Genomic DNA, 18,834 nt, shown 5'->3' with positions numbered 1-18,834 from the left:
CAACACATTAGAAAAATATAACATTGGAAATAAGAAAAGGAGTTTGATGGAAAAAATACAATAAGAGCTTCAAACCCTTTTTCCGTCAAAGAAATTAATAGATTCGCTACTATTTTCTCTATGTCTACAAATGTTCATACCTGTTTGCTTTTTCTGAACGATGCGACGACGATTTTAAGAAGGCAGTGTCAAGAGTTTGAGCATGAAGTGTACAATAACTGTTAGGTTTCTAGGTTAAACAGGTTCTCTACACTTGGTATTTACGTATGCTCGTTTGCAATAATAATTATTGTTGTAAATCGAAGTAATCGCGCAAAATAAGTGATGAAATTAAGTCTCAACTTCATGTGACTTTCAGATCAGAGGTTCAAAATGCTTCAGATGGTGAAGAAAATGATGATAATAGCTCTGATAATGAATAGGTTAAGAAAATTTTCTCTAAAAATACTCTTTTTTATTAAAATATTCAATTAGTTTTTTCTACATCAATAAATATGAATGAAACATCTTAGTTGAACTACTTCATTTGGAGCATTTCCTGAAAAAATCACTTTAATGGAAGAAGGACCTCTGTTTGTAATGGATTTTCATCCAATATTGAACAATGAAGGAAGTGATTCTCAGTTATTGTTGCACAATTACCAGACAAATTAAACTTTGAAGTTTCATTTAACAAGATGATATTTGAAAGAATAAAACGTTGATATTGTCAATACCACTGCATATTTATTCGAAAATTAATTCATAATATAGAACCAGGTTTCATGGTAATACCTACCACATCTTCATATTAGTAGCTGAAGATGTGGTAGGTATTACCATGAAACCTGGTACTGAATTATGAATTCATTTTCGAATAAATATGCAGTGTTATTGACAATATCAACGTTTTATTCTTTCAACTATGGAGAAATACAACAACATCTCATACCATACAATCAAATTATTAAGATGATGTTTTTCAATAAATCACTTTGAAATCTTTGACAGCGTTTTTCTCAAAACATCGAAACATTGTTTTTGCCTATGGACCCTTCTTCCATCAAACTCCTCTAATTATCATTAAAATAAACTTATTCATTACTTTTTTCGTTAGAACTGCTCCTAATTATCAAGAAATATAAATAAAAAATATAAATCTAAAAACCCTTTTTTTAATTTTGAACTCACAATATATTTCAACAATAATGTCATTTTCAAAAATTAAAAAAGGGTATTTAGATTTTTGTGTGAGCATTTGTTGATAGTAGTTTTATAAATAAAACTGCTTTATTGTAGTTACCTGAGCCTGAGGTTCTCGCTGAATGTGTTGGGATGCAGGGTGTGGATGCGGTTGCGCGACAGGTCGATCTCAATGACAATCTCGAGACGGCGGAACGCGTCCTTGTGCAAATCCTGGATGTTGCACTCCCGCAGGTGGATGCGGTGCAAGTTGACCAGCCCAACCGATTTGAACGCGTCGGCCGGCAGTGAATGCATGTTGTTACCTAAGAAAAACATTACATAAAAATCAAACTCAATAAAAGTTTATTCCAAATTTTCTTACATCATACATTACAAAGAACAATACATAAGTATAACACTATTATGAAATAAAACAAGATTAGTTTAGAATAATTCAATCATGTAGATTACAATATATGTCAGATTAAACAAAACTTGACAAATATCACCAGTTTGATCAGATATAATTTTAAGGTCGCCAAAAGTTGATGTGTGTGTAACAAGCCTTATTATTCAGCTTTTGATAATATGTGATTGCACATATCTGTGGTTAGCTTTCTAATAGAAAATGTGTATCTGGTTGAAATTGAAGGGTTTTGTTCATTCTCCTTTTAAATGGTTCACTAATTTTTTTCAAACAACTTACACATTAATATTAAATACAAAAGTTTAATTAATTACACATATTATGGATAAGGATATTTTTCAAAGGTTCATCAATGAAAGGCCTCAAGTTGAATTTCGTATTTGGTTTATTCTCATATATTTATGTGCAAGTACACGTATCTTGCACAATTTGATCGATAACCCGACGATAACTTAATGGATTTTTGAAACCTTTAAAAAATATGCAGGTTGCACAATTTGACTCCTGGACACATTTATGATGCATAGCTCTTCCAGTCCATCCCCAAAAATGTTGATTTTTACTTTTGGTCTAGACTTTCTTATTACGATAATATTTTTTCGCCACACTGCACAGAAAGCAGCTGTTTTCCAGTACCTACGTAGATCTGAAAGACATTGTTTGCAGACGACTCACGTCTGACGTCAGAACAGGTTTCTTTCCGGCTAAGGCCGGAAAGAGTACCCTTTCCAGCCGCTAACATGGAACTAAGAAAGGTGATCAAAAAACAGCTGATCAAAAAACTTTTCATTATTTGTGTTCATTATTCAATAATTAAAGCATTTATAATAATATCATCTTATTGTCATTTGAAAGAATAAAAAGTATAAACTCAACCTCCCACATAAGTTAATTGAACATCATTTTTTAGGTTATTTAGACAAATCAGAATAAAAAATAAAAATACTTGGACAATTTCCTGATATTCAGGTTACCTCAGATTTGCTAGAGCTATCACCTTCCACTTCTGCTTTAGGAAGTGCTTAGTAAACAACTATTATCACATATTTATTGTTTATTTTTGTGTGTGGCGAAAAATAGCGTTCGCACCACAGGCACAAATGTTTTTCCGGCTCTCAATCTTTTCTAGTCCTCGGCCTACGGCCTCGGACTCGAAAACCGATTTCGAGCCAGAAAAATCTCATTTTCTGCTCTAGGTGCGAAATATACTAATTTATTCAATAGAGCAAACAATACAATAGTTGGAATAGAAAAAACAGGCTATTTCCCAAAACTCCTTCTATTTCCTAATTTTGTCTCAAATCGTCCAAATATTATGTAGGTTATGCCCATTCCAATTTCTACACAAAATCATCAATCTCAAACTACAAATCAGAAGGTTGCATTGGAATATTGCATTAGAATACATATTTTTATGAAGAAAAAATGTAGACTGGAACATGATCAGTAGACTGATCGATCACAACCTCAACCCAATCACATGAATCACTTTTTGGGTCTGTGGAAATAGGAACTGCCATTCAAAACAACAGAAACTGTGTCCATATTATAAGAACTGCAACAGCTGGAACAACGCGAGGCTTGGGATGGTGGACACAGACCAGTTGGAAAAACCTAGGTGTACCATATGTGGACTCACAGGCCAAACTCCTATATGCTCGAACTGGTACAAACAGGAGTCAAATGGGGTCCTGCCTGAGTACCTATAATTGTGAGGCAGCCTTGACGATCAGTTTGAAAGTTGTAGACCTCCCAGCTACCTCATCCCAAAACTACTGAAAGACAGATAAGGGCCGGTTTCCGAGCTCGGGATTTGGCTGGGTTCAAGACTTTAAACAGCTGGAGTCAGAAAATTGGTTTTCCAAAACGGGGCGTAATGGTAGTCATTGACATAGTCACATTTGAATTACTTTTTGTGTAGTTGAGAAGTTGAGATTGTGGTAATTATTCATATTGAATGAAAAAGACTAAGAAATTATCAAAAACCACAGATTGATTGATACTTAGATAAACTAAGTTTATCAGAGATTGACAATGGTGTAATAACCGAAACCGGTCTTTCTAAGTATCAATAAATCTGTGGTTTTTGACAATTTCTTAGTCTTTTTCATTCAATAAGTTTGAATTAAATTTCGAAAAACTAAAAAATTGAACAAAAAACAAAACAAAGAAAAAATAGTGTCAAGTTTCAGCTATTTTTAATTATTTAGGAATGTTTAATTTCGTCAAGGGAAAACGTTTCCAATTATAGAAATGTGAAAATAAATACTGTGACTACTGTCATAAAAACTGCGACTTAGCCCAATTTTCTGACACCAGCTGTTTAAAGTCTAGAACTTAGCTAAATCCCGAGCTCAGAAACCGGCCCTAAATGTCTTTTATTGGCACTTTATAACATTACAAGTGATGTGGGTGGAGTTGAGACAATAAGATATGTGCAGATGTAATACAATACCTGACAGATCGATGCTCTGAATCTCGGTGGAGAGTCGATCTGGCACCGCCGAGAGGCCAGCCTGCGTGCATTCGGCCACCTTCTTGCCTGAAACCCACTTGCAGCGACAAACCGAAGGGCAGTTGGACCAATCTTCGGCCACGCCCAGCGAGGCACACCCAACCAGGCCCAACAACACCCCCACCATCACCACCCAGCCACTCCCCTCCATCACTAGACACGCCCACCACCTGCAACACGAAAACAAATTATTTATTGGATTGCTAGGGGAAAAACATAATAAAATACAATTTAATACTGTCAGTAAGTGAATGAATGGATCAATTAATGAATATTGCATTGTTCAAGCATTTTGAAACATTACATTGCACAAAAACATTGTCAAAAGAAAATAATTGGAGTGAAAACACACACATTTGGCCCTTCTACATTTATTTATGGTTTAGGACCATGGTTTCATGGCTACACACCCACGAAACAAAACTAATTGGATTTGCTGGAGAAAAATGTACAAAATTATACAATAAAATACTGTCAGTAAGTGAATAAATGAATAAATATGAGATTTTTAAAGCATTTGAAACATTGCAATCCACAAAAACGTTGTTCCACAAATTTTGAGTCCTCTACATTTATTCATCGTTTAGGACCGTGGTTTCATGGCCAGCACACAGGCCACATCATTAAGCTGACAGAAACTGTTATACAACATCAATAGTGACTCTTTTTAATTTGAAAAAAATTAGTTCGAGTTCCTAAAACCGATGCAAAATTGTTTGTAGCTCCTGAAGAAATATGATGAATTACCAAAATATTCCATTTGATCAATGCAAATTTGTTATTGAATCTTGAGAAAAAAATTTGAGGAATAAAATATATTTGAGATAGAATTGATAAAATTATTGACAAAAATGAATGAGATTTTGAATTGATATGAGATCAGATTCAGTGGGATAGCTTGAAACACAGCTATGGAAGGCGATGGAAAAGGAAAATTGGCAACTTTTTGTGTAGTTGAAAAGTTGATATTGTGGTAATTATTCATATTAAATGAAAAAAAGACTAAGAAATTGTCAAAAAACCACTGTGTTTGAAACACTCTGTTTATCAGAGATTGACAATGGTGTAATAACCGAAACCGGTCTTTCTAATTATCAATAAATCAGTGGTTTTTTGACAATTTCTTAGTCTTTTTCATTCAAGAAAATTGGCAATATTGCCTCCTTATCATTTCCATTGACTTCATAACATGTATCCCACTATCATGAACATTTTTCTCCAAAAAAATAATTGAGATTAATAACTAATATTATTATCAAATTGATTTAAATTAAAAGAGTAAAGTCTCATACAAGATACAACCTACTCTACATATTGACATCAAAGTGATGATCAAATGGAAAACCACTATCTTTTCAAATCTACTCTCTGACTCGACCTGCAGCAGAGGACCCAAAGAAATAACCCCATTCAGCCTCCCACAGAGCAATGACTTCTATGGTCAGATTCACTTCAAGCTGTCAGCATCCCTTATAAATTAACAACAATGCTTCTCATTCAACCAATACTGACACTGTCATCCAGCACTCTCATTCTGAGGTTAGCTTGGAATTGAAATGTTTACTTTTACACAGTAGTCACAAGGCTTTTAGGTGTAGAATCTCTTTTAGTCGTGTGAATGGTATTCCTGGAATTTGTGCGAATTTGTCTCCGATTTCTCCCCTGTACTTCTTGATTCCCTCCCCTTCTTCAACCCTTATCCTCCGGATTTCCTTCCCCATATCTGGATTCCCTCTCCTCCTCTACATCTCCTCCACCTTCCCCTCTAGTTTCCTCTCACTTCTACCCCTGAATTTCCCTACGTTTTCCCTAAGATTCCCACTCTTTTTCTCTTGAATCCCTATCCCTTCCTCTCCCTGAGAGAATAGCAATCACAGCCACCCTGACTGAATTCCTTTCCCTTAGGTTACAAACCCACATGCATGTGAGAAGACTGGAACATTCTTCTCAAAGTAAGCTTTTCTTACTCGGAATTCATCAGAGGATTGGAATGTTGTTGTGGGTGTAACATCATCAACGCCACAAGATGGTTCAATCTCACCACTATGCATCTAGATTGATAATCACACAGTTGAAAAAGGTAGCATAATATGTGATGACATTTATTAATAGTCCATTCAATTCTAATATCATAATTTATAATAATTAAGTTTTTGTGATTAATATGCTCATTCTGTCGATTACTATATAAGCCTAGTCCATGAGTAGGTACCGTAGAATCTTACTTCATCTTTCACATGACCAATCAAGAGATTGTATCAGGTGAAAAGTTGTTTGTAGACTATAAAGGCTAATTCCTTAAAATCAGTATCAGAGTACAATAAACATGTTCGGTACCATTAAATAATATATTACACTGAATTACAATGGTACTATTCATACTCGGCCGGGCTGAGTGGGAATAATCCCATTATAACTCATGGAACTGGACATGACATGAGGAATTTGTCATGATGAAATTTTATAAAACTTTCAATTTTTAGTACTTTTTTAGACTGAAAATGTTGAACTCTAAATTGAATCTAACCTAATTTCAAACATTCTTATTAATCGACATAACTGAGAGAAGCGTTTTCCTATTCTTTCTCTCTCCCAATCATCACTTGTATAATAAAAACTCCACCAGCAAACGTCTTACGGATATATTTAGAACGATCAAAGCGAGTTCCTACTTTTGATTATGGCTCGAGTCGTTCGTTTGTGAGTTCGTATGTTCGACGATAACTTTCAAACGCTTCCATCAACCACACCCACCTCAAGGTCATCCAGGTCAACCACCCTAACCTCAAGGTCATCCAGGTCAACCACCTTAACCTCAAGGTCACAAAAAAAAAAAATTATTAAAGAAAAATGAAAAATTAAAAAAAAAATAAATAAATAAAAGAAAATAAAAAAAAATGAAAAAAAAATGAAAAAAAATTTAAAAAAAAAAAAAATAAAAAAAAAAAATTGAAAAAAAAATAATAAAAAATTTAAAAAAAAAAAAATCAAAACACATAAAATCAGGAATAAATGGGAAAAAAAAGGGAAAAAAAAATTCCCTCCGGATCCCGAACTGGGGTATAAAAGGAGTTATTCTACAAGGAGTGGGACATTGTGTCTAGTGCAGTCGTGCCATCAGTATGTGTGTGTACCACCAGTACCACCACGTGTGTGTGTGATTTCGGCGTATTGGTTTTGGATTACTTCCATCTTTATCAACATCAAGAGTAAGTACCAGTGCATTTTATAGTTATATATATATTTAATATTATTTCATGATTCAACAATTAAGTCCAAAAGAGTAGAATTTTGAAGTAGATGGTTTGAGACTGACAATTAAATTCTAAAATGACTTAAATTCGAAAATGACAAGTTTAATTATGAATTAGGTTCCAATACATAGAGTAAATGACATATTCAAAAATGACTAGTGTAATTATGAATTAGGTTCCAATACATACAAGTTAAGAGTTTAATTGTGAATTAGGTTCTTTGAGTTGGTGGTTGTAATCCATCCTAACCTAAAAAATGTATAATCATAAAGTAGATCCTAGACCTCCATTCACATGGTTGTAATTTATCCTAACCTAAAAACCATATAATCACAAAGTAGATCCTAGACCCCCATTCACATTCCCCATCCCCACCCATCCCCATAAGTATCCTAGACCTCCATTCATATGGTTGTAATTCATCCTAACCTAAAAACCGTATAATCACAAAGTAGATCCTAGACCCCCATTCACATTCCCCATCCCCACCCATCCCCATAAGTAGATCCTAGACCTCCATTAACATGGTTGTAATTCATCCTAACCTAAAAACCGTATAATCACAAAGTAGATCCTAGACCCCCATTCACATTCCCCATCCCCACCCTCTCCCCATAAGTAGATCCTAGACCTCCATTCACATGGTTGTAATTCATCCTAACCTAAAAACCGTATAATCACAAAGTAGATCCTAGACCCCATTCACATTCCCCCATCCCCACCCCACCATACAGCTCCGGACCATCATCCTCTAGAACATAACACCTATGAACCTCCATCCCAGACCATGATCCTAGATACTGATTCACCACCTTCATCCCCCACATCTGTTGAGTGATTTAATATATAGAGTTGAATACTGCATACCATACTAATACAATATTGTTCTGCATTGTTCCAGATGAGCAAAGCTGCATGATGACAGCAAACAGCAAACTCAGTGGACGAGTTTGTTGTCCTGGAGGAGGCATTCAAATCCCGACTCACGACTCTATACTACAATATGCATACAAGGATGACCTGCCAAAGATTTCCACACCTTTCTGAGCAGTCTGAAGGATAAAATTGTTCACATCATCAGTCAACAACTGCAGGCACATGGAGCAATGAAGTTCAATCTAGTATTGGAGGCAACATATTTCCACACGCACCTTGATAAGACCTTCTTCGAACAAGAAGAGTTTCAGAATGTTCCCTTCAAAACTCCAAATACACCATCTTCAGTATCATCAATCTTCCAGACATCATCAACCAAGCGTGCATGACCCTACTGGATGAGGAGTTGAAATTCAAAGGAAATTCAGTGGATGGAGTTTGCTTATCATCGATGGCTGGCTCATTAGAAGTAGACCTCAATCCATAACACCAGTCATCCAACCACAACCAGTCATCCAACCGCCACTAGTCGCCCCACCATCGCCACCAGTCGCCCCTATCGCCACCAGTCGTCCCACTATCGCCACCAGTCGCCCCACTGTCGTCACCAGTCGGAAGAAGTATCATATTCTATATAATTTAAGTCTTTAAACATGAATCCTCTTGGTGTGTGGGTAGCAAGTCAGCTTCCCAATTGGAGGTTCCAAGCTCAATCCAAGCGGTAAAGGTAAGTATTAAATGTCAGTATCAACAGAACCAGAGGATATATATATATATATTTTTTTTTTGTATGTAGTGGGTAGACTGGCCCACCACTACCAGTCACCCCGCCGCCAGTCGTCCGGCCACCGCCGGTCGCCCCACCAGTCGCCCCGCCGCCGCAGCCAGTCGTCCGGCCGCCGCTGGCCGCTGCCAGGTATCCCACCGGCCGAGGCCAAGAAGGCTTCAATTTTGTAGTAGCCCTCATCACACCAATCAGCTAATATTGAATGTATACCATTGTAATATGCTAATAAAGAAATAAACCCTCATTGGCTGATCCACTGTCTAAAACTACTCTCATGTAATGATGTAAACATGTATGAAATAAACCTCATTTTATGTGTTAACCATTGATTGAGAGTTTCATTAATTCATATAGGTAAAAAATCACCTTACTTTACTTTAAGCATTGTAATTTCAACGACCCCCACTCCACCTCCCTCTGTCACATGACCAATGGCCGCCAGCATTAAGGACTCTAGCTCAAGATGCTCATGCACGGCTGTCATCTATATGGGCATGGAGGCCTATCACTCCAGATCAATGTACATGGTAGACCTACTGGATCAAGATGTCCATGAGAGACTCTAGATCAACATGGTCATGCTGCTCTAGAGATCAAAATGGTATTGAAGATAGATATTTTCAATGACTGACCCACTCCATGCTCAGACATGACATATTCTCAATGACCCTCACTCCTCCTGTTACATGTCTGTATAGCATAATTGGGTCGTCCACTCAGTGGTCAGTCAGTTCAATTACTGATCAGTCTGATCAGTAACTGATCAGTCACTGTTCAGTCACTGTTCAGTTATTGATCAATCACTGAACAGTCACTGATCAGTCTGATCAGTCACTGTTCAGTCACTGATCAACTGATCAGTAATCTATGATCAGTCACTGTTCAGTCACTGATCAGTCACTGATCAGTTCACTGATCAGTCACTGTTCACTTACAGCAAGGCGAACTTACTAAGACAATTGATAATAGTAATTATGTATCTATAACCTTTGTTCTGTGAGCATATGGTATCATCTCAACAAGGTCAGCTTGATAGAGGTCATAAAGACCTTTGACTGTAACTTTTCTTGTTGGGAAGTTCCAACAGCTTGCTTGTGCAGCTCTTGTGCTAATACTATCTTATCCATACGGATATATGAACTTGCTAATTAGCATTATTAGGCATCAGGCTGTTGAGCTCAACCATCATGAACTTCCTACATGGTATGATAAAGACAAGTTTATCATAGAAGGATGCTTCCCTTTGTATTACTATACCTTAAATGTCTAAGACATTTAAGACCAGACTTCAAGCATTTGAAATGTGGAGCTACCGGCGGATACTCCGTATATCGTGGACAGATAGAGTCACGAACATAGAAGTTCTCAGAAGAATGGGTAAGCAACTAGATATTGTGCATGACATTAAAATACGAAAGTTGACTTACCTTGGACACATTATGAGAGGACCCAAGTACATGATTCTGCACCTCATAATCCAAGGTAAAATAGTTGGTAAGCGCTCAGTGGGACGCAGGAGAATGTCTTGGTTGAGAAACCTGAGGGAAGCGTTTAATTGCACAACCAATGACCTATTTAGAGCGGCTGTGAACAAGGTAAAAATCGCCATGATGATTGCCAACCTCCAAAATGGAGACGGTACTTAGAGAAATGTCTAAGAGTGCTTACTCTAGAAGTTGAAGGGTGTATGGAATAAGATGTACAACATATTTCTCTTGAAATAACACCACTCTCTCTTTTATTGATACATACATTAATATATTATTATATATATATAATATATATATATCTATATATATATATATATTATATATATATATATAAACTGAGCATTCATATGAATAATAAGATTATTACATACAATTCAATAAGATTATTTACATACAATTCAATAGATCAGTCCAATATATCGAGAACTATCCAGTGATATAATTCACCCAATCTATCACTTATTTCACAGAATCCTTTGCTGAATGAGAATTTCAAGATGGCTGCTCCCTCGCCTAGGTCGGTATAGCTTGACACTTCGGCATCATGAAAGATGGATTTTAGTGTCTCTAGAAAGTTTTGAGCTGTTCCAAACGGTTCTGGTAGGTCCTTATCTCCAAACTTCAGAAATGGTTGTACAATCCATTGGTTGCTGGTTACTAGTAGACAGTCTCCACACTCACACATATCTGCTTGCTCCACTGCAGGCTGATGTTGGCAGTGGTAGTGGTAACAGCAGGAGTATACTAGCTGGAGTAGTAGCTGGAGTTCTAGTTGTAGCTGATGCTAGTTCTTTACAGCACGGTTGCACAGACCTCAACTGATGATGACCGCTTCCAAAAAGTCTTGTGATGTGAATGTAGGGCAAAGACATGTGCGCAGTGGATTTGTTGACACTCCTGGCTGTGGTATGACGTCACTTTTCAAGCAATTTTCTCAGAATGCTGTACTGGGATGCATCACCATCTATTTATAGTCATCATTTGATAAGGGACGTGACCGTTTAGCAGGGATAGTACTGCTTCCTGACTCATTGACTTTATCAATGAGCTCATCATGTGATGAGAATGTCCGTTTAGCTGTTGTAGTACTGCTAGCTGCCTGAACCTTGGGATTTCTGGAGATCAATCATCTCTTCCTCCTCATCCTCTCCTCCTCCTCCTCCTCATCCTCCTCATCAATGTGTGCTAGAGTGGGGATCTTGTAATGTCCATGTGCAAGAGTTGTAATTCCATCATCTAGAATATACCTCTTCTCATCAGCTTTGCTCAGTGCCTTCTTTCTCATGACTTGGGTCATGATCTGATGTTTCCTAGTGCCAAACATCACTTGTTCTCTATAGAATCCTCATCACCATATAGACAATCTAGATAGTCTTGGAAGCCTATGTAATGTTCAGCATCTGGATGCATTTTTGAGAGTTCTCGCCCAAGTATTGGTCTCCTCACTCCTTTAGCTTTCTTTATCAATCCACTTGTCAGCTGATTTGGATCACTATTGTAACACCTACAGGCATATAGCTTCGATCATAAGCCTACATACTCAAGTGGCGCTCGGCCAGCATATTCATCTTTAAACTTGCCAAGCACCATTTTGTTTGCATCCGAGTAGCATGGTGGTGTCTGCAGGGTACTCTGAAGTGTCAAAGGTATCTTTCAGTTGTTGGTTGTTGATGATGTCGTTGTATAGGTTCTCAGTTTTCACGATGTAGAATAAGCTGTCAGTATCCTGATAAAGCAGTTGTAGGTTCTCTTTGTACATAGGTTTCATCACATCGTAGTGGAACTGGTACATAAGGGTCTTGCTTATGTCCAACACTGTCAAACCAATGTAGATAGGTTTGTTCAGCTTTACTTTTTCCTTATGCATTGTAACAGCGCAAATATTCTCACCAAATATGATGCAGTCCTTGTACACTGGTCGAGCAATCAGTTTCTTCAAACGCTTCTCATCATTCACTAGCTCCATGCTCATTCTTTTTCGCACATTCTCCATTGTCTTGCCAAAAACTGCGTTGTTCATGAGTTTGAAGAAATTTTTCTCAAACTTGTTCTTTGACTGTTGTCGAAGTCTGGTGTTTAGCATGATGTAGGGTGCTAGGAAGTCCTCCTGCTCAAACCTTACACCTCGATGAACTTTAGTGATTTTCAATCCATGTTGTACTGCCTGTTTTAGGATGCGGTAATGACATACATATCGTTCACGGTTGCTTAGAGCTGTCATGAGTTGTACATGATTAGATTTAAGAGTTTTTTTGTTCTCTGCTAGGAATGGGAAGTCGTTGTGCTCATCATGCAATTCGGAAGGGTACTCAATGTCTACCTCCAAGATGTAGCCATCTTTTGAACATCTCCAACACCCTCAATACCTCTGCTCACCCCCTCCAACTCATCTTTCTCCATCCACTGGAATTTCCGGCATGGAAGTGGTTGCACATTGCCCAGCCGTACAGGTTGGTTCGCATCTGTGTACAGGAGATATGATGTAGGCTTCTCGGGGTCAATAGGCGCTCCTGTGTAGGCATTGTTGGCTACAGCATGACGGTGTATACGATTTGTTATTCCTCCTCTGATACCTCGCTCAATAAACATGTACATGTCATAGTCAGTAAGGAGCTCAAGCTCGACTTTAGTATATTTCAGCATGACATCAAAGGAAAAGCCTGGAGATGTAAAGTAGTGAGCACAATCCAAATCATAAGTCTTCATGCATACATCGCAGAAGCTCTCAAAGACATCAGCCAACAGGAGAACATCTGTTTTCAAGTATAGGTCACTGTATTCTCCCAGAGTTCTACAACTGAATTGGTTCCACACAGTTTGAGCATGTTCATAATCATCACTGCTAACACTCCTATCAACCAGCTTGCTGAAAAATGCCTCTTTGGGTGGTAGCAATTTTCTTCGAGTTTCTGCCATGAATCGCAGTAGTCGTATGGAAACACTCCTTTCCTGAGACAAGGCTCAATTTGTTTCCAAACACTTGGCAGTATGTGGCAGCACTTTGGACAAGTCTTCTGGATTTGATGCTGATTTGACTAGGTTGGTGACCAGATTGTCTAACTATCAGGCGTAAACCGGAATGTATCGATAAATCGAAGGTGCATTTTGGAGATATTTGTTTGGTGATATGATATATACTTTTCCGATGAATTTGGGATGACACAGCCGATCCTTATCTCTACCCAGCTCTGGAATAATGAGTGTGTATCTAAGTTGTGAAGAGTTGTGGAGAAACCTGGTATGAATTGTCGCTCTCATGCTGCAGGTTGCATTTACGCATAATGCATTCCGGTAGATACCATTATATGACAATGGTCATACCCTTATCTTTATTGAACCATTCATTGCAGGCCTCACAGAAATCAGCTGCATTATGTCGTTCTTTCTCTCCTTTTGGTTAGTGGGAGCAACTTGATATTCCTGCAGTCAATTGCCTCATCTAAATCTTTTGCATACATGGTGAGGTCTTCATGAAATTTCGGCGGGTCACGTCATCACCCCTGTAGACAATCGGCTCCTGAGGGATTAGGTTAGTGATTGTCAGCCAGAATCTTCCAAATATGGGTCCCACACAAAGTATAAGCAGTAACACATTACCCGATACTGGATAACTTTGTACTTCACCAATCCATTGTTCATTGTCCTCATCATTTTCTCCAGGATGCACTCAAAATCGGCGTATGCTACAACAGGTACTCTATACTTTTGCACATGTTTCTCAAACTTCAAGGTTGGAGGTTACCATCTTTTCCAACCTGTGGCATGATGAATCTTGCTGTATTATTGCTAGCACGATACTCCTCATGCTCACCATCCTACGTTCTCCATCTATATCCTGGGTGTAATGGGTGAAACATCGTCTGCAGATGATAATTTTATGCTGATGTTTTGTGAGTTGGGATCTTACAAGTCTTTCAAAATTTTTAATGTAGCAGTAGTGGCTATTTGATTTATGTTCATTGTCATCCTCAAGGGTGCTGTTTTCATCATCATCCCTACTCTCACAGAGGAGGAGAAGATCAAAGTGATCTGCCTTCATTGCATTTCCAACTCTTCTTGGAAATATAACGTTCTTCTCATCCACACCATAAATATTAACTGATACCTCTGGATTATCTTTCTCAAATATATCGATTTGGTTGATGGTAGTGGGAAATCCAATGCCTGAAAAGTTGTATCTCTCCTCCAATTGATGGTATCGCTCATTGACTCGTTGAGGATTACTGCCTTGTACATGTTTGGCGAGGATGGCCCAATTGAAACATTGCTGGTCCATGTTTATTGAAGAAGGTCCATGTTTCTTGTTTGAAGAAGGTCTTATCAAGGGTGCTGCGGAAATATGTTGCCTCCAATACTAGATTGAACTTCATTGCTCCATGTGTCTGCAGTTGTTGACTGATGATGTGAACAATTTTATCCTTCAGACTGCTCAGAAAGTTGTGGAAATCTTTGGCAGGCTCATCCTTGTATGCATTATTGTAGTATAGAGTTGTGAGTCGGGATTTTAATGCCTACTCCAGGACAACAAACTCGTCAACTGAGTTTGCTGTTTGCTGACATCGTGCAGCTTTGCTCATCTGGAACAATGCAGAACAATATTGTATTAGTATGGTATGCAGTATTCAACTCTATATATAAATCACTATCAACAGATGTGGGGGATGAAGGTGGTGAATCGGTATCTAGGATCGTGGGTCGTGATGGAGTCATAGGTGTTTATGTTCTAGAGGATGATGGTCTGGAGCTGTATGGTGGGGTGGTGGTGGGGATGGGGGAATGTGAATGGGGGTCTAGGATCTACTTTGTGATTATACGGTTTTTAGGTTAGGATGAATTACAACCATGTGAATGGAGGTCTAGGATCTACTTATGGGGATGGGTGGGGATGGGGGAATGTGAATGGGGGTCTAGGATCTACTTTGTGATTATACGGTTTTTAGGTAGGATGAATTACAACCATGTTAATGGAGGTCTAGGATCTACTTATGGGGATGGGTGGGGATGGGGGAATGTGAATGGGGGTCTAGGATCTACTTTGTGATTATACGGTTTTTAGGTTAGGATGAATTACAACCATATGAATGGAGGTCTAGGATCTACTTATGGGGATGGTGGGGATGGGGGAATGTGAATGGGGGTCTAGGATCTACTTTGTGATTATATGGTTTTTAGTTTGGATAAATTACAACCATGTGAATGGAGGTCTAGGATCTACTTTATGATTATACATTTTTTAGGTTAGGATGGATTACAACCACCAACTCAAGAACCTAATTCACAATTAAACTCTTAACTTGTATGTATTGGAACCTAATTCATAATTACACTAGTCAGTTTGAAAGTTGTAGACCTCCCAGCTACCTCATCCCAAAACTACTGAAAGACAGATAAGGGCCGGTTTCCGAGCTCGGGATTTGGCTGGGTTCAAGACTTAAACAGCTGGAGTCAGAAAATTGGTTTTCCAAAACGGGGCGTAATGGTAGTCATTGACATAGTCACATTTGAATTACTTTTTGTGTAGTTGAGAAGTTGAGATTGTGGTAATTATTCATATTGAATGAAAAAGACTAAGAAATTATCAAAAACCACAGATTGATTGATACATAGATAAACTGAGTTTATCAGAGATTGACAATGGTGTAATAACCGAAACCGGTCTTTCTAAGTATCAATAAATCTGTGGTTTTTGACAATTTCTTAGTCTTTTTCATTCAATACGTTTGAATTAAATTTCGAAAAACTAAAAAATTGAACAAAAAACAAAACAAAGAAAAAATAGTGTCAAGTTTCAGCTATTTTTAATTATTTAGGAATGTTTAATTTCGTCAAGGGAAAACGTTTCCAATTATAGAAATGTGAAAATAAATACTGTGACTACTGTCATAAAAAAAACTGCGACTATGCCCAATTTTCTGACTCCAGCTGTTTAAAGTCTAGAACTTAGCTAAATCCCGAGCTCGGAAACCGGCCCTAAATGTCTTTTATTGGCACTTTATAACATTACAAGAGATGTGGGCGGAGTTGAGACAATAAGATACGTGCAGACGTAATACAATACCTGACAGATCGATGCTCTGAATCTCGGTGGAGAGTCGATCTGGCACCGCCGAGAGGCCAGCCTGCGTGCATTCGGCCACCTTCTTGCCTGACACCCACTTGCAGCGACAAACCGAAGGGCAGTTGGACCAATCTTCGGCCACGCCCAGCGAGGCACACCCAACCAGGCCCAACAACACCCCCACCATCACCACCCAGCCACTCCCCTCCATCGCTAGACACGCCCACCACCTGCAACACGAAAACAAATTATTTATTGGATTGCTAGGGGAAAAACATAATAAAATACAATTTAATACTGTCAGTAAGTGAATGAATGGATAAATTAATGAATATTGCATTGTTCAAGCATTTTGAAACATTACATTGCACAAAAACATTGTCAAAAGAAAATAATTGGAGTGAAAACACACACATTTGGCCCTTCTACATTTATTTATGGTTTAGGACCATGGTTTCATGGCTACACACCCACGAAACAAAACTAATTAGATTTGCTGGAGAAAAATGTACAAAATATACAATAAAATACTGTCAGTACGTGAATAAATGAATAAATATGAGATTTTTAAAGCATTTAAAACATTGCAATCTACAAAAACGTTGTTCCACAAATTTTGAGTCCTCTACATTTATTCATCGTTTAGGACCGTGGTTTCATGGCCAGCACACAGGCCACATCATTAAGCTGACAGAAACTGTTATACAACATCAATAGTGACTCTTTTTTTTGAAAAAAAATTAGTTCGAGTTCCTAAAACCGATGCAAAATTGTTTGTAGCTCCTGAAGAAATATGATGAATTACCAAAATATTCCATTTGATCAATGCAAATTTGTTATTGAATCTTGAGAAAAAAAATTTGAGGAATAAAATATATTTGAGATAGAATTGAAAAAATTATTGACAAAAATGAATGAGATTTTGAATTGATATGAGATCAGATTCAGTGGGATAGCTTGAAACACAGCTATGGAAGGCGATGGAAAAGGAAAATTGGCAACTTTTGTGTAGTTGAAAAGTTGATATTGTGGTAATTATTCATATTAAATGAAAAAAAGACTAAGAAATTGTCAAAAAAACCACTGTGTTTGAAACACTCTGTTTATCAGAGATTGACAATGGTGTAATAACCGAAACCGGTCTTTCTAATTATCAATAAATCAGTGGTTTTTTGACAATTTCTTAGTCTTTTTCATTCAAGAAAATTGGCAATATTGCCTCCTTATCATTTCCATTGACTTCATAACATGTATCCCACTATCATGAACATTTTTCTCCAAAAAATAATTGAGATTAATAACTAATATTATTATCAAATTGATTTAAATTAAAAGAGTAAAGTCTCATACAAGATACAACCTACTCTACATATTGACATCAAAGTGATGATCAAATGGAAAACCACTATCTTTTCAAATCTACTCTCTGACTCGACCTGCAGCAGAGGACCCAAAGAAATAACCCCATTCAGCCTCCCACAGAGCAATGACTTCTATGGTCAGATTCACTTCAAGCTGTCAGCATCCCTTATAAATTAACATCAATGCTTCTCATTCAACCAATACTGACACTGTCATCCAGCACTCTCATTCTGAGGTTAGCTTGGAATTGAAATTTTTACTTTTACACAGTAGTCACAAGGCTTTTAGGTGTAGAATCTCTTTTAGTCGTGTGAATGGTATTCCTGGAATTTGTGCGAATTTGTCTCCGATTTCTCCCCTGTACTTCTTGATTCCCTCCCCTTCTTCAACCCTTATCCTCCGGATTTCCTTCCCCATATCAGGATTTCCTCTCCTCCTCTACATTTCCTCCACCTTCCCCTCTAGTTTCCTCTCACTTCTACCCCTGAATTTCCCTACGTTTTCCCTAAGATTCCCACTCTTTTTCTCTTGAATCCCTATCCCTTCCTCTCCCCCAGAGAGTAGCAATCACAGCCACCCTGACTGAATTCCTTTCCCTTAGGTTACAAACCCACATGCATGTGAGAAGGCTGAAACATTCTAAAGCCTTTCTTACTCGGAATTCATCAGAGGATTGGAATGTTCTTGTGGGTGTAACATCAACACCATAAGATGGTTCAATCTCACCACTATGCATCTAGATTGATAAATCATAGTTGAAAAAGATAGCATAATATGTGATGACATTTATTAATATTCCATTAAATTCTAATATAATAATTTGTAATATTTAAGTTTTTGTGATTAATATGCTCATTCTGTCAATTACTATATAAGCCTAGTCCATGGGTAGGTATCGTAG

General features: G+C 37.7%; 1 protein-coding gene across 2 annotated transcripts in view; it reads right to left on the bottom strand.

Annotated features, from left to right (window-relative positions):
* Nucleotides 1–18,834, bottom strand: part of LOC111055699 (leucine-rich repeat-containing protein 24) — a 293,212-nt gene that overhangs the window by 16,994 nt on the left and 257,384 nt on the right. For both annotated transcript variants that reach the window (XM_039439081.1, XM_039439082.1), the window contains 2 exons: nt 4,047–4,276; nt 1,283–1,487 (listed from right to left, as the gene is read on the bottom strand). In XM_039439081.1, the coding sequence (XP_039295015.1) occupies nt 1,283–1,487; nt 4,047–4,257 (416 nt within the window). In that variant the 5' untranslated portion in view covers nt 4,258–4,276. The remainder of the gene's footprint in view (nt 1–1,282; nt 1,488–4,046; nt 4,277–18,834) is intronic.

The sequence above is a fragment of the Nilaparvata lugens genome, chromosome 12 (assembly GCF_014356525.2).
Source record: "Nilaparvata lugens isolate BPH chromosome 12, ASM1435652v1, whole genome shotgun sequence".
Taxonomy (NCBI): domain Eukaryota; kingdom Metazoa; phylum Arthropoda; class Insecta; order Hemiptera; family Delphacidae; genus Nilaparvata; species Nilaparvata lugens.
Note: the sequence above shows the minus strand (reverse complement) of the source record. Positions and strands in the feature narration are given on the sequence as shown.